The 22621-nt window shown below is 37.3% G+C and overlaps 1 protein-coding gene across 1 annotated transcript in view; it reads right to left on the reverse strand.

Annotated features, from left to right (window-relative positions):
* LOC138720274 (janus kinase and microtubule-interacting protein 1) overlaps positions 1-22621 on the reverse strand; it is a 117928-nt gene that overhangs the window by 45518 nt on the left and 49789 nt on the right. The window contains exons 3-4 of the mRNA XM_069856345.1: positions 9043-9215; positions 7191-7465 (exon numbers count right to left, since the gene is read on the reverse strand). Coding sequence (XP_069712446.1) covers positions 7191-7319 — 129 coding nt within the window. The 5' untranslated portion in view covers positions 7320-7465; positions 9043-9215. The remainder of the gene's footprint in view (positions 1-7190; positions 7466-9042; positions 9216-22621) is intronic.

A 22621-nucleotide genomic window follows, 5' to 3' on the forward strand; every position in this document is an offset into this window, starting at 1 on the left:
CCCAGCGCTCCAAATCACCGGTGCTGAGCACAGGGGAAGGATCACCTCCCTCCACCTGCTGCCAACATGCTTCCTAATGCAGCCCAGGATGCCGTAAGCCCTCCTTGCCACAAGAGCACATTGTTGACTCATATTCAAATATAGGTTTTCATCACTGCAAACACACGCTGAGCAGATTTATGCACTTCAGGGTAACTCCACAGGGACTGTCCCATCAGCTGTATGCTTTTTCACATTCAAAAGCAGGGTCACATAGTCTAACATGAACTGATATTTGAAGGAAAAAGAACATTCAGCAACTTTTTTATGCTTCTCTTAAAAATCTGAATTTACCTCGCTTTTTTAAAAAATTAAAGCAATCACCAAACTGTAGGCAAAAGGACAAGAAATAAAAAAAAAAAGGTAGTAAATTATCTATCATACCATGCAACTAAATCTGGCTTCACTGAACTGCAGCAACATCCACAGGACTATCTTAAAAAGCTTATTCACTGCAATACGGTAGAGCAATACAAATACCTTATTTTGGGAAGTGTTTAAGAAAGAAACATTTTTAATACAGACCTCATTTCCAGTGACATGACAAGTGAAAAAATAAAAACAATCAGTAGAAGTAATAAATTACCTCTTTCCTTCTCTTTTTGGTATGTCCCTGTACACACAAATCCAAGGGTAATCAATGCAGCTTAAGCCTGTTCCAACCATGATCATTTGAAGTGTTCCAAATAAATTTAATCAGAATACATTTTTCTGGGCCTGATGTTGAATATTGCTGAGTACCTTCTGCAAATTGCCTGAGACATCTACAGAGTAACACAAGGTTTCATTGCTCCATATTCAGAGCCAACTCAATTTACTCTAAGTTAGAAGGGGAAACACTGGTATTACCACACTGCAAGCAGGCATGCCACATCAACTTTCTATATCCTTCTAAAATTCCGATTTGGCAGGTAAAATCTGCACAATTTTTGCTTTTCTCCTTCCTTTGTGTTTTACCAGGCAGCAAAGAAACATTTCCTTTGAGTACAAACCTTCCACCCCGCAGATGGCTATAAAAGGAAAGCATTGTTGCGTTGACAGCAATGTTCCTTCAGCAGCATGAGGGTCAAGGTGTTTAACTGAGTATCTGAAGACTAATGAGCTGTTGCTAGGCCACTGGGAAAGTTCTTCATGAATAGGTAATTTGCAGCTGTGTAGATGTCACCTCCAGTGAAGCAACTTTGTTCGCTTCATCTTTTATAGTTATATATCAGCTAAAAAGGGCTGATATTGAAAACGGAAAGGAATCAGCTTTGCAGTCTCCAGTCATATCACAAATCTACTTTGAGGGAGCGGGCGTGACAACAGGACAACACTGGTCTAAAAAATTCATCTAGCAAATCTGTGGCCCTACTTAGATGAACTCCAATATATCTACGCTGGTATGGTGTCCAAGGATAAGGAAGAGAAGCAATCCCATAAGCTGAATCTTTGAAAGACACTGTACGTGCTGCCACAGCGGGGAGTTGAGTAGAAGCAGCAGCAATAACCTATGTCCCCTTCAAACTCTAATGGAACTTGTACTCTGCTCAGTTACACAGTTTAACTCTATCTGACAAATAAGCACCATACAGCTGCTCACTCACTCTGCCCTCACACTGTGGCATCGGGAAAAGAACTGGAAGGATAAAAGTAAGAATGAAATTCATTGATTGAGATAAAAAATTGTAATAATTAAAAAGAAATAATAATTTTTTTTAAACTGTAAGGAAAAGAGAAAAAAAATACATAGAGGAAAATTAAGACAGACAAGTGATGCACATGAAAACAATTGCTTACCACCGTCTGAGCAGCAACTCCTCTACAAACCTCCCTCTGGTTTTACTGCTGAGCGTGACATCACATGGTATGGAATATCCCTTTGGTCAGTTGGAGTCAGCTGTCCCCACCCCACTTTTGGACATCCTCAGCCTACTTGTTGGCAAAGTAGTGTGTGGAGGAAAAAGGTGTTGACTCTGTGTAAGCACTGCTCAGCAGTAACTGCAACATCCCTGTATTAGCAACACTATTTTCAGCACAAATCCAAAACACAGCCCCATACAAGCTACTATGAAGAATTTTAACTCTATCGTAGGCAAAACCAGTACACTCAGTCACCATTTTTCCCCTCCATACACCTCCACTGCTTGCTTCATTTATCTGTATTCCTACTCATTGTTCCTTCTCCACACCAAAAAGCCTCCTGTGTTCACTCTTTATTCTGTTCACTTTCATAAATATTCTCTTCTTGTTTGCCCATTTCCAGTAACAAATACACTAACTCTCAAAAAAAAGAATAAAAAAAATAAAAATCAAGGCACCTTATCTACTACATCTTTCTTCCCTCGGGCGTTTCCACTTCCGATAATCTTTTAACCTGAACTCTCAAAATTATGCGACAGTTTCAAAGGATCACAGAAAATGTGTCTCTGTTCATATCTGAACATCTGAAACTTATCTCTTTTCCCTGTGCTATATCAGGCTCTCCTAGAAGCTTTTGAAGACTGCAGTGATTGTCCTTTTATTCCAGAATTAAATAGCTTATATATATAATTTGACAAGATACATTAAAGGCCCTACTGAGAGGAATTTTCCTATAGATCACATTGTAACATGAGACTTATTTGGGATCTTTTGCACTGTGCTTTCTGTTGACCTCTTCCAACATGTTACCATCTAAAAGGTTTAATTATCACACTTTCTTGTTGATTCTTCCAAATTAGTGATAATTATTATTTAATATCTGTCTATTGATGCCTCATTCCTCTTCAGTGCCTATTTTACCTGAGTCAGAAATTGCATTTTCATGCGTAGCATATTTACTCATTTAATAATTATTAATTCTGACTGAAGTTACACTGCCACATTTATTTTTAATAACTTTGTTACTTGCCATCCAATGATTGACAGATGTCCAAAATTCTCTCATTTTTTAAATTTTCTTAAGTACTGAGAATTTACATTTATATATCAAGTGCAGAGAACAGCTGAATTCAAATGCCCTTCAACTGCTGTCAGGAAACAACCTATACAAAGGGATGTGTTTCTTTTTAATCCCAGTCAGTAGTGGCAAGAGCAACTATTGGTTTTACCAATACTTCATCTATTTATCTGCTTCTAGAGGGCTGCTATATTTCATTCCCAATTACAATATGCTAGCACCTCCTTGCTATTCAGTATACTTACTGTAGTTTAGTAGGTGAACTGGTTCCTTTCTTATTCCATACAGAGCAGACAGGAATGACATTCATTTTTATATATACTCAGTATGTCTGGATTCTCAATTCAACAGCTGTATTTAGAGTTCTTCCATACATACTGGCCATAACTCTTTTCCATATGACTTTTTCATTCCCAGTAAATAAAGATGTTTTGACAGTATGACATGCCATTTCATTTTTTTTTAATTTCCCGTATTGAATATAGATTTTTTTTTAACTTACAAGGAATCACTGTTACACACAGATTCAGCATCTGACATTAAAGCTCAAAAAACCCCAAAGAAATCTGAGAAAAGCAAGAGGACTTTCAAAAACAACCTAACAACAAATAGTAAGGTGATACAATGGCAACTGACTTGAAACATCTCATTTATTCTAGCCCACAGATGTGTTGTGATGTCAACTCTATAAATGTATAGTCACAAGCAGAATATGGATATTTAAAAGCAATAGCAGAACTGAGTGAAGATGGAGCAATAGTGACAGCAAACACTATAAAATGCCTGGAACAAAATACTACCCGAAGATTATCTTCCAATGTTTGCTAACCATCTCAGTAGGAATTGGTACTTTGGAACACCTGTTCCTAAATATACATGAATCTCAGTACACCTGTTTATTTATAAAACAATGGAGCTGATTCACATTTTCTTGACTCCTACTGCCAAGACCATGCTCATTCACTGCAGCTCCTCGCGTTTTCTTCACCAGACTTTAAGGTCCTGCCTCCATTCAAGTTAAAGTAAGTAAAATTCTTGTGCTTCAGTCAACTCATTTTGTTACTTGATACCCAAATTATGGGTGTCTCCCAACCAAACATTTCCACTAGTAGTGAGAGGGCAGTACGTGAGCCCATGTTCAGTTCATGCATTCCCTTCTCCAGGCTCTCCACAGATGGCAGCAATCCTATAGTCCCAGGAGGACACACTACATACCAACAGGCTGCCTAAACACATCAAACAAGTGTTCCCAAACCAAAAGACAGTAAGAGGGAATTAAGGCAGGCCCACAAGTTTTGCCTTGCCCTTAAGGCAGCATAAACGAATCCAGCTGCTCATATTCCAGGGTCCCAAAACACCAACAGCAAGATCCACAATGATGAATATTCAAAGAACTGCAAATCTATCAACTTCAGATCAGGTATTACATAAACATGGAGTGGGGCAATTTTATAGGAGAAATTTCTTTAAATGACTCAACAACAAATGAAACTAAATTAACTGGGAATATATGCACAGAGTTTTGCATGTCTTTTGGGTAAAATTTTATTTCTAAGAAAACAGTATTTTGCAGGCAAAAGTATGATAAGGCTAATTTCCACTTGAGATGCATCTCATCAATTTGAAGGTTTTTCCTCAGATAAATCATTAATATAGGGATACATGCAAGGGACAAAATAGTTTAGGAGGATCAGATTAATCAGCCCCACAAGAGTTTGTTACCTTTCCTAATTCAGTTTATGTCTCCCAGGCCACAGCACTGTTGCTCCAGCAACTTCAGTACGTTCCCTCTTACCTCTATGCCAATATAGGCATCTAATTTATTTAGAATTCTCTAGGCACAGTGCTTCTACTTTTCTGATACTTAGCCATAATTTCTGTTTGTTTTGTTACTCATTTTTAATTTGCAATCTAAGGAAGAAAAATCTCTATGGCTTTACTTTACTCATCTTGTCAGTCAAAGCATCCCGTCTCTGCTGCACAGAGCGCAGGCTGTTGCCGTGATGGTGGGAAACACTATGAACTATGCAGCACAATTCCAGTTAAATGATTTAGAGCAAACACCACAGCACAGATGTGGGAAAAAGGTGAAAGACTTCTTTCCCCCCATCCTTCCAGAAATGCACTCCAACATGCCACAGAACTTACTACAGGCTGCCTTGTATATTTAGTAGGATTTCAGAGCACTCTGGCTCTAATTTCCTCTTTTGTATTCACCTATTCATTACATACGTGATCTCATTCATTTCTCTGCAAACATATGCACACAATACACAGATGTGTCTCCTGTAAAAACCTCAACAATCCATAAAATATGGAATTCTCAAACTATGGAAAGATGAACAGGTAACCAAACTCAAGCAACACTTACCAGACTGGAACGGGTAAATAAGCAGGCTAGTCACACAAAATGTTCCTACAACTGTCACACTCGTGTACTACACTTTATTCTTCGTTGAACCAGAACTAAACTTCACACTGTTAGAGGTAAAGCATCAAACCTGGAAGTGTATTAGGACTAAATTATTCTTAGGGTTTGCATAATCTATACATTTTTTTTAGAATGTGAGTATTTTAAACACTCAAAATTAATTCATTCTTCTCTCTAAGGTTTCGGAAAACTTTGTAATTATGTGTTGGTTTTAATACAGTTAAAGGATGATAATGAAATTCACAAAACTAAATTTCCACATAAAAAGTGACAGAGAACAAAACAGCAAATCAGACAAAATGACTAAGAAGAAAAATTTATTAATGTAAATGTAATGTACCATCAGGTCACAAGTCTCTTTCCAAATAGAAGCACTGAGATGCTAAAAATGATGGTGAAAGAATACAATTTTTCAGTCAGTAAATTCAATTTTAGATGATATCAGCCACGAGTAAATTTCGTCGTGTGCGGTGGTTTTAAGAAGCAGTAGTAGTTTGTGCCACTCTCATTTTATAATTTTTTCTCATTATATCAAAGAAGAGTAGGAGAAGTTGGGTGAGCTTATAGCAAAAAACCCTGACTTTTCTTTTCTCTCATCAATAATGGCGACTCATAACAGATATTACTTTCTGCTTTAGTTTGCAAAGAAGAAAAATTTCCAAGGCAACACAAATTTATTTGGCTCATGTATAGAACCTATTTTATCAGTTAAACAAGACTTCAGGCTTTAAAGTTTCTTTTTCCTCTGTAAGAAATAAATTCTCAATATTACATTTGTAAAAAGCAAACAGCTTTTTTTAATTAAAATATGAAAAACAAGACCACTCAAATCCAAGCTCACACAAGGCTGTTAAAGAAACTAGAACATACAGGAAGACTATTATTCGAGTGTTCCAAATTTTACACTGATATAGAGAAAAAAGGCTAGAACAAAGCTATGCTATATAAAGTGAACTCTTTTTCAAGGCATACTTGTTCCACTGCTAAGCCCCTCAGATTCCTGAGATTACAGTATCACCAAACACAGATAAATCCATCTCCACACAGATTCACATCCAGGACTATCTTTTGTAAAGTCAAATGCACTAATTGAAATTAATACAAATAGAAAAACTAATTAATAAAATAGAAAAAAATGTTATTGGCTTGTCCATATTTTAAACTGCTTAAGAGAGATATAAAAGTGAAAGATAAACTTTATAAATACATATGTACTTTATGAATGGGCTATTTCTCCTAGGTGTTCTTTTTATTACTCAAACACCTGTTGAATATCTGCTATAGGGAAATATTGATGGATCTTTTTCATTGGGAATTGGATGCATTATTGAACAGCTCAGAGCAATGGCGAATGAACTCAGCAAATCAAATCACGCCTACCACACAGATGACTTCCAGTTAACTTACATTCTTCATAGGCATTTAAAATGACATGCTTTGAATTTGGTTCTGAAGTTTGACTTTGAAAACACTTCTTTTTACAACATACAGTTTTCAGTGCAAAGATCAAATACAAAGGTCCCCTGCGCCCTTAAATCACACTAAGCTAGCGTCACTTATATTGCTGTGACTGCAAACTTCAGTGACTGAATGCTTGAGGATATTTACTTCATTTTCCACATTATTTAAAATAGTTGGCACCGATTTCAGTTCACCAGTGGTTCTTCAGATTTCACTTTGTCATGTTTTTTCTTTCAAGGCTAATGCATTTTAGTAGTGAATTAGTTTAAGATTCAAGCTCTGCTGGTTTCTAACACTGCTACTGTTAAGAGTGATCATAAAATATAGACAGACAAATACCTTGCTTTTTTCTTGCTGAAATTCTATCTGGATGTTGGTTAGCTTAATTCGTAGTTCCTCATTAGCAGCTTGCAGGGCTTCAATATCCATGTCGGACTTCTCTCCCTTGGCACGACTTTTCTTTGACATAATTATTTTTGAAGTTTAAAATAAAATTTTTGCTCCACACTGAGCTACCAGTTACTGCCTTCTGCTTTTAGCATTTAAGATTCAGGTAGTGTTCAACAGTATGTTTCACACAAATTTCTGCCATTGTGGGAACAGTCTGTCATGTCCTGGAAGAAACAAAGTAGCGGGAACAGAATTAGCCTACAGCATTGAGCAGATTCCATCAACAGACTTAAAATCCAGTTTTACAGCACACTGGACTTCCTTAGAGCATATGCTATATTGCATAGTGTACTAGATTTGGAAAGAAATACATCAGAAAAGACAACGTTACACAATATTTCATCATCTTACCTAAACCCTATGTACTGCAATCTAAAGTCCACAGAAGTCATTAATTATGATGAATATAGCATATAAGCAGAAATCAATATCTTATCCAAAATCTGACTTGGAGGAGCTTGGTCCATGCTCAGGGTTTCCAAGAGACACAGGGACAAACATAAATTAACTGAGGCTGCTGGTGTTTCACTGGGAATCGTTTAGTAAGAAGAAAGCATTTCCCACCTTAATGGATCATTTAGCATTCATAATTGTATGATTCATAATTATAATTGAGTCTCACAACATCAGGATATGCAGAAAAGGTATGACAAAGCTGGAAAAATATTTTAAAATTACTTCTTAAAAATATCATATCTATAAACTGGTTTGTTCAGGGTTAATAGTATTTGAAATCCTCTAATCAAAACATGAGAGTGCTTGACTTCATTTTCATTCCCCCACATGCTTCTAACCTTATAAGGTATAAGGTTATTTACATTAGCTTTATGTAGTATTCAAGAAGAATCTCAGTAGCAGACAAAGAACCCTAATTCCAATAATTAGGAAATCCCATGATTAGTTTGCTTCATGAGTAGTTATAGAAGGTTAATCTGTGGCTTTTTTGCCTTCTCTGCTCTCCTCTAAGAATAACCTGGTGCTTCACATGAACAAACTGAACAATGAATGCTATCAATGCTGAATTAGTTTCCAAACCCACATCCTCAGCTCATTTTAAATATCCACATAATTTCCATCATTAAATTGCCAAGAAAGCAGAGAGACTCCAACTTTAGTGCTGAACCACATTCCTGGAGTATTATATTTCCAAGAAAATTGCTACCAAAATGCTTTCAAACAATAAGTTGCGCTTTCCAACTTACTTCTGCCTGGGAGTTATTTTAGAAATTGCATTAAAATGAAAATCACATGTATTCTCTAAGCACATACTTTCTAAATGGTTAACAACTAAAACTTCAGGTGTGTACAGACACACACCATTTAGTGAGTCCAACTAAATATATATGTTACTCTCCTCCTTAAGGATTGGTTAAACTGAAACCAAGGAGTTGAATATCTTGCTCAAAATGACAAATGAGACCAGACGAAATGTGAACAGATCCCTGGACACCAAGTCTCAATCTGTTTGACAATATTCCCATGGAGTTCTTTCATTTATAAAAAGCAACTGATAAAAGACCAACTGTAGCAATTATTTGCTAAAGCAACTTAAGTAGAATCAGTCTTTTTCTATGTAATATCAGATGCCTTTCCTTCCAAACTTAATAATCTATGATCTTATCCTACACAGTAAAATTTAAGCTGTTCCTTAAATTCATTACACTGAGCATTTTTAATATACAATTTATGAAAAAATAGGAATTTGATTTAAATTTTTATTTTATTTATACATCAAACCTACCTTATAAAGCAAACACTGGTGCTGCTGGGCTTTTGTATGTAATTGTTAATTCAAGAGAAATAAATTGGCAATATTCTTACAGTAGCTTGAAACAAACTCTTCGGTGAGTAGAAGAAATTTGAGGAATTCTTGTTCTTAATAAAGGAATTTCATACTATTAATCTATGGAGTTTCTATTATGGCAAAGACTAAACCTAGCCTATTTAATAAATATATTTCACCCAAAATAATTAACTGTATGAACAATCTGAATTCAAAATCAGTTGCTACTCTGTCTCTGGGGTATTCAGATACTATTGAGGAATTATTCCCAAAATCCTTACTAAAACAAAATTTTTGAGGCAATCAGATTATACACGATCTAATACAGCAGAGGATTAACTAAGTTAAGGAAACCAAAAACATCCCTCACTGGCCTAGCTACACTAATTTTAACCTCATTAGAAGCCTTCCCCCAGATTACAGTTTAGACTAAAGAACATGTAAGTGACAGATATGTTTTCTTCTCCATCAGTAAAATGAGAAAGTGAAGCAACTATGCTTGATGTGGATTTACATAACATCCTGAGGACCAAAAGAGAGATTTGAAATGTGGAACATTCTGAAATTGCCATATATGTTTTTCTCACTAACTGCAATTTCTACTGACCATACCATGTTCCCAAGCATATTGAAGGTATTAGACCATTCAATACAAATATCTAAACTTACACTTATCACTTCAGGGGATGTCCTGTCTCTGAAGTCCTGGCCATGTAAAACTGCAGACTCTATCCTAGGTTCACCATCTGAACTCCTTAACAAACCAGGTACAGTGGTAAATAGCCAGAATAATGCCATTGTCTACCTTTGAAAATATGGGGTTCTAAATATAATATGCAGTACTTACAGCTGCTCAAACTATATTCAGCAGTCAGATTAGCCTTAAAGAGTTCAGCACTACTCTATGAAAAACTCTTTAGAATTAAAACACATTGGAATCTCATTAACAAATAACAAATTTCTTAAAAAAACCAAAAAAACTAACAACCCATCAACCTGCATTGGGGGGCATAGAAATATTCCACTTTCACTCTTTCATAGATACATCTTCCAGCCTATTTCAAAAGCAGGAATTATGGAAACACAAAGCCTCTCTAAACACTCGGAGAGGCCCGAAGTCCAGACAGAAGGACTATAGCAGAACAGCAGGCATCTTGACTCCTGAATGAAAGGATTAAAACCAGTGAGTGCTTAGATTTCAGTTTAGCTGACTACTTCACATTTATTGTTTGGTTAAAAAAAATAAAAAGAACTTTTAAGCACTGTAAGAATAAAGACGGAAAAAAATATTCTACTCTGACAGCAAATGCTGTTATCCAGATACAGGGATGCCATCCAGAGAGACCTTGACAGGCTGGAGAGATGGGCTCATGCAAATCTCATGAAGTTCAACAAGGCCAAGTGCAAGATCCTGCACCTGGGCTGGGGCAATCCCAGTTACAGGCTGGGTGGAGAATGGATTGAGAGTATCTCTGAAGAGAAGGGCTCAGAGATGCTGGTAGATGAGAAGCTCAACATGAGCTGGCAATGTTTGCTTGCATCCCAGAAAGTCAACCATATCCTGGGCTGCATCAAAACAAGTGTGACCAGCAGTCGAGAGAAGTTATTCTGCTCCTTTACTCCCCTCTCATCAGACCTCACCCAGAGTACTGCATTCAGTTCTGGAAGGACATAGACCTGATAGAACAAGTCCAAAGGAGATCCATGAAGAAGAACATAGGGCTGAAGCACCTCCCATACAAGGACAGGCTGAAAGAGCTGCACTTGTTCAGCCTGGAGAAGAGAAGGCTCCGAGGAGACCTAATAGCACTCTTCTAGTACTTATCTAGGGCCTGTAGCCTGTTTCCTATGCAGGAAAGCTAGGGAAGGGCTCTTTACCAGGGAATGCAGTGATAGGATGAGGGGTAATGGTTTTAACCTAAAAGGGGGGAGATTTAGACTAGAAATTAGGAAGGAAATTTTTATTTTGAGGGTGATGAGGCACTGGCACAGGTTGTCCAGAGAAGTCATGGACTCTCCATCCTCAGGAGTGGTCAAGCCCAGGCTGGAAGACGCTATGAGCAACCTGATCTAGTAGAAAGCATCCCTTGCCATGGCAAGAGGGCTGGAACTGGATGATCTTTGGTTTGAATTGGAAGGGACCTTATTCAACAATTCTATGATTTCTCTTGTAATACTGCAGCACCTATGATAGGCTACCCATAACCCTTATTGTGATTGTGAACATAAGATCTAAGAACATACTTAGTGCAGTACAATTCTGAATATTCAAGGAGTTTAAAATAAATTTTATTATCCTAGTATGTGATAATAGCAAATGCAGCGAACACAGGCAGGTACAACGTCAACTCAAACAACTGCCAGTTCACCTATGTTATTGTTTAAGAACCAGTGATAATCAACCAGTGACTGTATGGGAAGGACAATGTTCATAGCTCTTCAATGCCCAAGGCACATTTCTCACACGGTTCAGATGACCTACATTTCCTGCTTCAGTTCTCAGTTCTGTGTAATAAAACATGACTGAATGGATAAAAGCAAAAGCTCTCAACAGGATGCAAAACAATACTCTTCACAGCCAAAAAGATAAATACAAATTATCAGAATAATTTTCTGTATTATAGACTAGTCACATTTTAGAGACCCATTCATTAGCTACCTACAGAGATCCATTTCTGTAACAGTGGAGCTTTTGAGGGTTATTTTAAACCCTATCTTACTCAGGGCAATGCAGGGTTTCCTTACAGTGGAACGCTTTTTAAGTGTCCCTTGTGATTTTTATGGTGGATAAAAACAAAACTAAAACCAGCTTTATTGTTAAATAAAACCTTCACATTAATTTTTCCAAATTCACAGCATACAATTCTCAGCCATTCTAAACTATATGGAAACCAATCCCCAGGAAGCTCTAAGTATTTTTTACTGTTATATTGTGGAAAGACCTTATAGTAATATAATTCTGTTGAGCACAGTTGAATATACGTAACTTCTTTGCGTTGTAGTGATTCCTGCGTAGCATGAGTTATGCTTTTATGACACTTCACTCAGAAGGTTCCTTAGCGGGTGCTGAGCATAGTATTTCTAAGTCAGTTAGCTCTTCTGCCAACGACAGTAACCGCTTCCATTATTTTTTTCAGTGGCACCCCAGGAAAGGTGGTCTGCTTATATCCTGTATCTCCACAGTCTTTCAAAAAATTCCCATTGCCCTCGGGAATCAGTACCCATGTTTTAATATGCAATCCTAAACCACTGCCTTCCAGGTCCTCGTGGAGCAATTAACAGAATTAGAGTTTGGCAAGTTTCAGAACCAGTTTGACCAAGTTATTAATTTTCATTTCAGTTAATTGGTTGCCTGTGTCATGTATGCATCTGTTAAAACACATGCAACTAAAATATGTTTCCAAGTCACTGCATTCCTCCTCTAAGGAAAAAAAAAAAGTATATCAGACTCATTTAAACACTATACACACCCTCAAACATACGTGTACCTAGTAAATACAATCATATAACACAGAGTAATTATTTTTGATTGGTACTACTGCAGGACATTGGAGAGCATCCAGTATATGAATGGCCTCATTCTAGTTGAGGGACATAAGAGCTCATCCAAAAAGCAAGCTAGCTATTAGTTTACAAGAAATTATCACAAGTCATTATGCAGTAAAAGGGAATGTTTGAGGCAAAGAAGAGAAGGCAGATAAAAGGGAATGAATCACAACTGCATTTAGTCACCAAGAGTAATTCATTTTTTTAAAAAAAATCTGCGTTAAGACTGTTTACAGAAGGGACAGTACCTTCAATAATCCTTACAAGCCATTTAGAAAAGGAACAATAGAATAGTTACACATGATGGAAAAGGATTTAAAGGAACCATGGGTCTCTGATTTTATAGGATTTTTTGGAATGTTACTGAAGGACCAGTTCAAAAATGTAACTTCAAATGGACTATTTACTGTGACCACAGACTGCTAGTCCATTGCCACGCAACAACAGAAATGCAAACTTTCGGGTGCAAAAATGCTAACTACAGATACGAGACCCCTGTCTGACATGCTGAAATCAGTAACCTCCTAAAATTGCTACAATTGCTCAAGTCAAAGGTACTGGAACACCAGAGAACAACAAAAAATAACAAATTTACATAATGGGATGGGAACAAAAACATGAGGCAAATATAGAATATGTTTGTAAAACACCACAACTTGTTTGGAGACATCTATGTAGTGCCCAGCAAGCAGGACAAAACATTACATAGCCTTCATGGGGAAAAGTCATGGAAATCACTGACTTCACTGCAGTCCCTCTAGGAGAGGAAGTGAGCCAAATCCCACACGCATTTCCATGTACCTCCTCCAGCTCAGCCCATCCCTTCAAGTCCCTTCACAGATGCACTATGCAACTCCCTTTCTGCACTATACAATGCTTCAATACACTAGGAATTACAGAAGCCTTGACCTGAATTCCTTCTCTAAAAGTTATGAGTTTGATCCCAGGCCTTTCAAGTAAATAAAAAATACTCATTGGCATCAATGAATTTATCAATATTTATCTTATTTATTCTTTGTCAATATTTACCCAATTCATTTGCAGCAATATTCTGTGGATTAATCATTAAAATCACTCTACTAACTGCATTAAAAGACAAAGTGCTACAAACAGCAGTCCTGAGATGCATAGGGAAAAAAAAAAAAGACAGTAGCAAAACGATAAAGTTCAAATGCAACTAAAAATAATAAAACAAAACCCTCCCTTCACAGCCTTCCTAACTCTGCTGTTACAGAGTTAAAGCCCTTTGGGGCGCTGGGTTAATTCCAGGAAGGCAGCTCTAGGCAGAGCTGTTCCTCATCTCTGTGCCAATTCATTTCTTTTGAGCACACACAGAAGACCTGACAAGATGCCCGCTGTCTAGCACAATCTATGTCCAGCCTCCTACCCTTCTGATTGTACCCTGGGTGTGATACAGGGAGATCACCACGGAGTAGCGCTCCCTTTAAAGCATAATATTCATAAAAGAAAAAACAGGAGCAGGAAGAAAGGTTAAGTTGTAGCATTATCCATTTAGGGCTAGAGAAATAAGAAATACAGAGAGATATTCCAATATCTTTATTCGCTGTCATCCCACAGATTAATCATCCTGCCAAATTTAGGCTTTGGGATTATATCGGGCTGACTTTGTCAGTTAGTTATCTTATTTTTGCAGGAAGGTTCCTTTGGATTTTTTCTTAATCATTATTATTATTTTTATTGTAAAGGGTTAGACTAGCTAAAATTTGAAACTGGAAAAACTGAAAAGTTCAGGAATAACAGCTGCACAGGAAATGTGCAAAACTACTGACAGACTTGCAGTGAGAGGTTCATATTCCCAACTTGATGACTTGAGAGAGATGGCACTCAGTGGTAGAAAGCCTTGGGTAATCTAACACTACCAAATGCTGAATATCTACTTTATTATTTCATAGAATCAGTAGGATAGACTTGAGAGGTCAGGTGCAAGGAGGAGAAAAGGAATATGTGGATGTGATCTAGTTGCCAGCTGAACGATGAAACAAGCAAGAGGTGGCATGATTTGATTTCACTATTTCTGATTTCAAGAATTATTGCGGGTAATTAATCACTTTCAATAAGCCTGCAAGCTACCTTGTATCATGCCAGCAAGGCCACATTCCCACCTTTCTATTCCATCACAGAAGACTTACACAGCTATGCTGACAGCAGCACAAGTCTATCAATCAGCACAATAAAGTCAATTATAACTCCAAGCAGGTTAATGACAGAATTTTCTCACCTATCAACAGGGCAGCTCAACTTTGAGAAATCTTCTCACTGAAGTCAGGGCTCTTTGCCAAAATGAAGATGTCAGCCTGTTCCAGCAACACAGAAGACTGATAAAAGAACATCCTTTACTTATTCCAAATATGCCATCATACTCCACTTTTAAAGCCAAATTCCTTGGTTTTTGAAATCAAATTAAATATATACACTAAAGACCTGGCAGTATCATTGCTTAAATTTTGAAGAGCCACAGAATTCTCAGACAGTGTCCACCTGCCCTGAGGAATTTAGGACCTCAGATTTACATTTGACTGCCATTATCAAGGACTCCTCAGTTTCAGTGTTCTTGAAGTTAGGCATCCCACATGCAAATCAGATTTCAAATCTAACTGGATAATGATAAAAATAGCAGTAACAACAACAATTTCATAAAAATATTTTATGGACAACACATTGGGCTACAGCTTGATGGATTTTGGTTCCACTTATGGTTCTGTCACTGCTTGCTTGTATGACCTTGAACAAAGCACTTTATCTCTCAAATAGGTATTACACTTCCCTACCTCATAAGAGATGCTGAGGACCGTATTAAAATATGAGGCATTGAAAACGGATTATGAAGAATGGGGCTTATGAGAACCTAACAATAGTTTGCAATTGTTAGTTGGCAGGAACCACGTAATTTATTGTCCCACAGAATAGTGCTCCCTCACCAGATCTATCTGTTAACTTTTTCATAACATTGCTTTGATAATCAGCCAGCTAGTGCTGGCATTTCAAGTACTGCTATTTGAGTGAATGTTCACTGTAGTGAACAGCATTTAAGTCCCTCTTTTACAGTGCAGGCTGATGGAACTGTATCAACTCAGGTAAAGCATTTAAACTGGATATTTCAGCCAGACAGTAGATAAGGGAGCAGTTTCATAAGGGAGCAGTGCAATAGCTTAAAACCACAGCCCAGAAAATACACAGCTAGATACTAACACAGCAAGAGCCTGAAGACAAACTTTCATTTCTTTCTCAGCTTAAACAGGACAGAGACAAGCATGGAAAAAAAGCACAAGAAATGTACAAAGAAGAAACTTGGTGAATTAAAGACTTCCTTTGTGTAACCATCCTCCAATATCCACAAACTGAAAATGCTTCACCACCGTGAGAAGATTACTAACAAAATGTCCTTCTGGTAACTGCCAGCAAATTTGATTCAAACCATGCCAAGCTTGTTGAAATAATTGTTGGCAAGTCGACCACCAGAAGTAGGAATGGGCTTTCTGAAGATGCTTAAGAGTTGAATGAAGGCCATGAAGACTTGCAGAAAATACTTTTCAAAATCATAATTTTAAGGACAGCATTCCTTAGAGTCTTAAAAAATCAAAGCCAAATTCAGTCATAATTCAGCTTAAAAAGATAGAAATATGCAAGTAAATAAAGATACAAAACTCCAGAATTACTCTGTGACAAGCCACTGTAGACTGAGACCGACTGCTGCCCAGATTAGACATTCTCAAAATTTTTTGAGGAAAATTCAGAAGTTAATCAGTGCACACAAATAAATATAAATACATGGAAATAAAGCTTCCTGAATTTGAAAGTATGGTGAGACACAGAATAGAGACTACTTGTACATGCAATTTTAAGCTTTCTAGTTAGCAAGTTGTACAACCAGCTTATGGGGGTACACAACTTATGGGGGGCAAAGCTTTGGTGGGTGTGTATCTCACTGAACGGCTGAACGCTGTCACAGTCGGGCTATTAAAGTCATTTAAAGGAATTTAAAAGTGATTCATTTTTCACTCCGAGAAAAACATCCTTATCCCTTTTACTCATACAACATTTTTCCTTCATTGGGAAACTAAGTTTCCATTTCAATATGGTTTGCTCTCTGAAACAGCACAAAGTTCGTAGAGTGTTTTACATAAAGTTGAGGCCAAGACACGTTACCTAAAGCTTACAGGAGTCCCTGTGGTTGCAAGACAGAAAGATGTTTATGCTTCATGCCTTATGAACACAACCTCCTCGTTCCCATGGTGCCTGCAAAGATGCCTCATATTTTGCAAGGTCTGAATGGTTCTGTAAATCACCTTTGACTGCAGGCAAAAATCTTTATTCAAGCAGCACTGTCACGTAAATATGATACAGAAGCAATCCTAATTTTTCATCCAGTTGTGCAAAAATACGTCCATATAATTTCTGCTATGAATTGATCTTATTATTTAATTCTATCCCTCTATCTACCTCATCTCCTAAAAGAGGTTTCAGAGGGAAGCCTCAAAAGTTAGGGTGCTGGCAGTGACTTTACAGGCCCAGGCTCACTGGAAAAATATGGAAGTAGTTTACCAATTAAACAGCAAAGCTGTAGCAACAAAGCTAAATAACTGTTTCCAAAGTAGGACCTTAGGGCGGAAGAGAGAAGTGTGGTGGAATTTATCCGGAGGAATGGACAACCAGAATGAAGCCTGCTTAAGAAGGCTCTAATAAAGGAAGAGAGCTAATCTTCTCAATGAGGAAGCCCACTTCTTATCACTAGCCTAATAAAAGCCCTATCTGCTGTTTGTCTGTTACTCTCCAACACCTTGGGGTGTCTGTCCCACCTCATTCCTCACAACCACCAGTCCTCAGAGGCAGAAAAAAGGAAAGGGAAGTGTATATCAGAAGAGGAAGTAGTAAAAACATGGTTGAGATGAAAGCTGAAAGTTAATCGAGATTTAGTTGTTACCTACATACACTACCCTTGTTCAGGAAAGGGAAAATGCTGCAATGCTGCCTGCTTCAGTGAACAACGAGAAGAACAGGAGCTCTTAAGTATGACCATGTTCTTTCACACCCAGGGAACAGCAATTCAAACGGCTATAATACAAATATATTAAGTTCAGGTTTTTATACAGGAAAAACCTGGAAACATCAAATCAAAAAGATCTTCACTAACACTTCCCAAACATTATTAGGGATTGACGATAGGAAATTGCCAGATGTTATCTTTGAGATACGCTAGTCTTCACCAGCATAAAGTAGCTAGGTAGTGGGTTTCACTTCACTGTTCTGACTACAGGATCTACATTTAAATCTTTGAGTGATTGCTGGAAGTTAATGGAAATGCACAAATACACTCCAACTCCCTTCTACTACCAAGTTTCTTTTTTTTTATTGGGTTGTAGTAACATCCAGCATATCTGGAAATTGCTCTCCACCAGCAAAACAAGCCCCTTTCTCTGCCCCCTCCCGTTCTTTTGACTATTAGTAACTTCTAAAATTTATTCATACTGATCCCAAAGGCAGAACTTCTCCACGGTAAGTCTCAGAAGAGCAGTAAAATACTATAATTCTCTTGCACCCCTTTTGCCTCTTGTCTGAAACAACCAGAAGGCAATAAAGTAAAGATTAATAAAGAAATCTTTAAATTGAATAAGGAAATGCAAGCTCCTCAATGAAGCAATAGGAATGTCTCTTCTACAGATTGGACACTTGCCATTTACATATCAGTACATTCCCCCATTTGCTTCCCTTTTCATTTCTTAATTTTAAGACAAATTTCACATAAGCCAAGCAGAGTTTATTTGCCGTCCCAAATTTTAACTCATAATTTAATAGCAAGAAATTGTGCACAGGCTAGCAGGGTTATGGCAAAGCAGTTTATCAAGACTGTACAGCACTGTGTTCAGGCATTGCCACTAATAAAATTTAAACTTTTCCCCTATGCAAATGATTTCATTAATTCTCATCCCCACAGACACACATTCCCTTCACCATTTTCATCTTGTTCATCTTCATGACTAAATACAGATTTGCATCCTTGATGGTCTGGACTTCAGAGCACACCTACAAACTCCATCTGTCTACGTGGGAATCCCTTTTAAACATACTATTCTGCCACCTGCTTAGACACATTTGCATTGTCAGCTTCCCTTATCCCCCTTTCCTAAACTGTAAGTAGAGAGAATTTTTCCTGGACAACAGAGCAGTACTGTCCCCAAGGGGGGAGACTGTAGCAGGCACTGTAATGATAAACTGGTGATGAACCTTCAGTAGCCAATAAAACCTCTGGGTTTGATAATATGTTGGTGGGTTTTTTCCAGACAATAAATGCTTAATACATTTCTTTGTTTGTTTGGATGCAATCTCTAAACAGTGGTTCAACATCTAAAAATAATTCAGTAAAGAGGATTGCAGGGATTCAGTTGGTGAAATAAGTTTCAGACTACACAGCTGACAAAAATGTATTTCTTCAAGATCAAAATACTTACAGAAAGTAAACAAAACAGAAGTTAGAACACTGAAAATGTCACTGTCTAGTACCACATACTAATACTGTATCTTCAAATTAACATCTTCCATGAGCAAGCAGTTTTTCAACACACATCAGAACTGTGTTGGTTCTTTCTGCAGTCATGAGGCACATTTATGCTACTCAGCTCCATCCAGTCCAAAAAGAGTGTATTCGCTGGAAAGGGTTTTTTTCTTCATTGTGATTGGTTGTATTTGTCAACTAGCATTGCTGGGCTGATATTCTGTTCATTAAATTCAGTTTCTATATTCACACGTATGTTGCTCTGAGACATTCATTCTTTCCCATGTTTTGCTTTCCTATTTTGTTTCCTGCTACAACCGACACACACAAGAGCTACTAATACATTTTTAATAGAATCACATGTATTAACATTTCCTAACAAATATGTTCACATCTGAAGTAACTTCTCAAATAAACCTGGGGTAGACTTTCTAGTTTGTGTTAAAGATCATATTTGACACAATTAAAGATTGTTTTTGACAAAAACCCAGAGTGCAGCTCAAACTAAATAAAAGGGGAAATCAGCTGGGAGATAGGAGCATTGCATCCATTGTAACATTTTTCAGATACACTGCCTCCCGATTTCATATAAAATATAGGATGTGCAAAGAGACCACACAAGGCAGAAAAGGAGCAGGAAAGTCTCCATGAATGAAAGAATGTCTGATAGAAAGCTGTCTCCTCAAACTAATACTTTAAGACCACCCTACAGTATTTGGTTGCAGAACTTCAATACTGACCTATTGAGCAATAACCTGAAATAAACTGTTATTGTCCAAGCTGAGTATAATTCATCAACGTATAAAGATGCATTTCAAAATGTGGTTTTGCCTCAGAATACTTGTAATACAAAGATTCTTATAATATATTTAACATAAACATGTATAAATATAGTATGTGTGCATGCAAACAGGATGAATTTCCTCCAGAAAGGATAAGTTTCAGGTGCTGAGATAATTTGTGGCCTTTGAAACCGTTCTCCTGGAAATCAACATTTATACAATGCTATGTATAAATCACACCTTCCCCTCTCCCCCACCCCCCAATCCTGTATACCTATAAACCTGTACCTATAATCAGACCACATTATCAAATCTATTGAACATTCAGAACACACCACTCAGAGCTATCTTAAGTCACAAATTAATTGACTGGAATAGGGAAGAAAAATGAAGAAAAATCTAGAAAGACAACCATAATCGTCAGAAATCACTAGGTATTACAAGGACAGCATCCTACAAAATTGTCAAAATAGCCAACTTAATGGTCTCTCACTAGTATTTATTGAATGCATACCACATAGACTACAGGCTTCTTGCAATTCATACCTGCTTTTTCCATTAAAACCCATTTATGAATAGACAAGGAGCTTCAGAATAGCCTGAAGATCTGTTACGCTTAATATTGGATAGCAAGTCTTAGACATGAGACCTTTCCAATGTGTCAGTAAAGTTTGTTTAGTTTTCTTTGCAGCACCTCTTGCAAACACTCAATATTATAGACAAGTACTTTTAGATGACTAAGCGAAACATTGCCTGTCTTATCTCAGCATGACCGTGACCAGCCACGGCCTTATCTAATGGTAAAATGCACGTGGGAATTCTGCCAGCAGCTCTACAGCTGTCAGTTACCCAAAGGTACTACCTTGTTATATATGCAAGTAAGATAATTGATTCAGACACAAGGATGCTATAGTACTTCTTTTCTGAGTAAGGGATCTGTAATCACATGGCAGGGAAAATATGTAATATTTGTTCCGAAGATTAGACAGCACAGACTGATTGTGCAGAGGATGTTAAGAAAAAAATTAAAATATCCAGGTAATACTGAAGTTTATCCAAATTCAATTTAGATCAACTTAAAGAGACCGAAGAATAATCAATTTTTGGTAGATTTCTTGATCAATCAGCAAAAACAAGAGTCACTTTTAAAAATGTGCCTGGTTTATACCCAACAAAATCCTACACTCCTAGTTTTTCACAGAAGCAGCCAGTCTTTCTCTAAAGCAAAGTGCCTGCACATAGCTCCACAATGTAACAGCATCATACTTGCACAAATGTTTGTGTTTACAGCACCATTCTGAGGAGCTAGTTTGGAAATATCAGGAACAGCCCAGCTGAATAAATAAGACATTGGTATGCAAGAAATATGAGTAATCAGATAAGAAAACAGGGACAAAACAGGGAGCTTTTTTTACTGCAGCACTGAACAAATGTGCGTAAGAACTCCAGAGGATGAAATCCCTCTGCTCAGATTATCAAAAGCTTTTCCTATTCCCAGATTTTCCTCTTCCCAAGTAACAAGATCTCTTCTTATGGATAATGTGCACATGACAAAATCACTTCCCAAAATACATTAGTTGTGGAAGACTCTCATGTTTTGAACATTTCATTTTCACTATGCAGTCAGCTAAATAAAATACTCAGTCTAAATCAAGTTGTTAATCTATGTTCAGCTTTCTGGATGGACAGGAATAGGACAGACTAAAGGACAAAGGGGGAGAGAGGGGATATTTACACAGCATTCCTTTGAGATTTAGAAATCAAAACACATTCACCTTAGCAGAAAACCAAAACATGACATTCAACAGCTGGTTTTTAGACTTCAGCATTTTAATTCTTTTCAAAGTCAGCATCATCTACTTTCTGTTATTATTGCATAAATATGAAGATGATTTTTTCAGACACATCTATGACTGAAGCTCCTCAGTCAGAGGAACTGCCCTCTCAGTTACAGGAGTGAGAATTCAGGGTCACATCCATTTATCTGTTGCCCCCTGAACAAGTTATCATAATTATTCTCTGTAGTAAAAGTTAATTACCTTAATGAACATAAAATTATTTTAGACATATTTCTTCACTCTTTAGATGTTGCTTTATGACCACACTACAATTAAATTCTCTGAAGCATTAAAATCAAAAGATACTAATGACCTATTAGTTGTACTTGACTGTCATAGAAGACAAGCAAATACTACCCGGAGGGGCCCTAAGGCATGTTCTGTACCCTGCATTTTTTACTCTTTCCTTCTTCATGAATTTTTCAGTAATGATCATGCACATGACAGCTGTCATTTGCCATAGCACTTGCCTTACTTAGGGTCATAGTTCACACTTCCATTCATAAAGGAAAAGTAAGTCTTTGCTATATCCAATATAAAGGTTCATAAGCAGCAAAAAGGCAACACTTTCAATATGTGATTTGCAAAATATCCACCAGCAAAGGTTATTTCCTGGGTTTCTGCTGCTTTCCTTTTCTTTCTGCATCACAGTTTTCTGACTAGCCTTAATTATAGTCACAACATCCTTTTAGATAAAAGGATCATTTCTAGGGGCCAGCGGCATTTTGCTGCAGAGAGGATGATCACACAGAGTAGAGCGAGGGTGACCCAGTTCTCCTAATATATTTAATCCTACTAACTGCATCATCACTGCAGTTCCACTGCAGGACTACTACAAGATGAAAAAGCTAGGAATTAGG

Source organism: Phaenicophaeus curvirostris, chromosome 4 (assembly GCF_032191515.1).
Source record: "Phaenicophaeus curvirostris isolate KB17595 chromosome 4, BPBGC_Pcur_1.0, whole genome shotgun sequence".
NCBI lineage: Eukaryota > Metazoa > Chordata > Aves > Cuculiformes > Cuculidae > Phaenicophaeus > Phaenicophaeus curvirostris.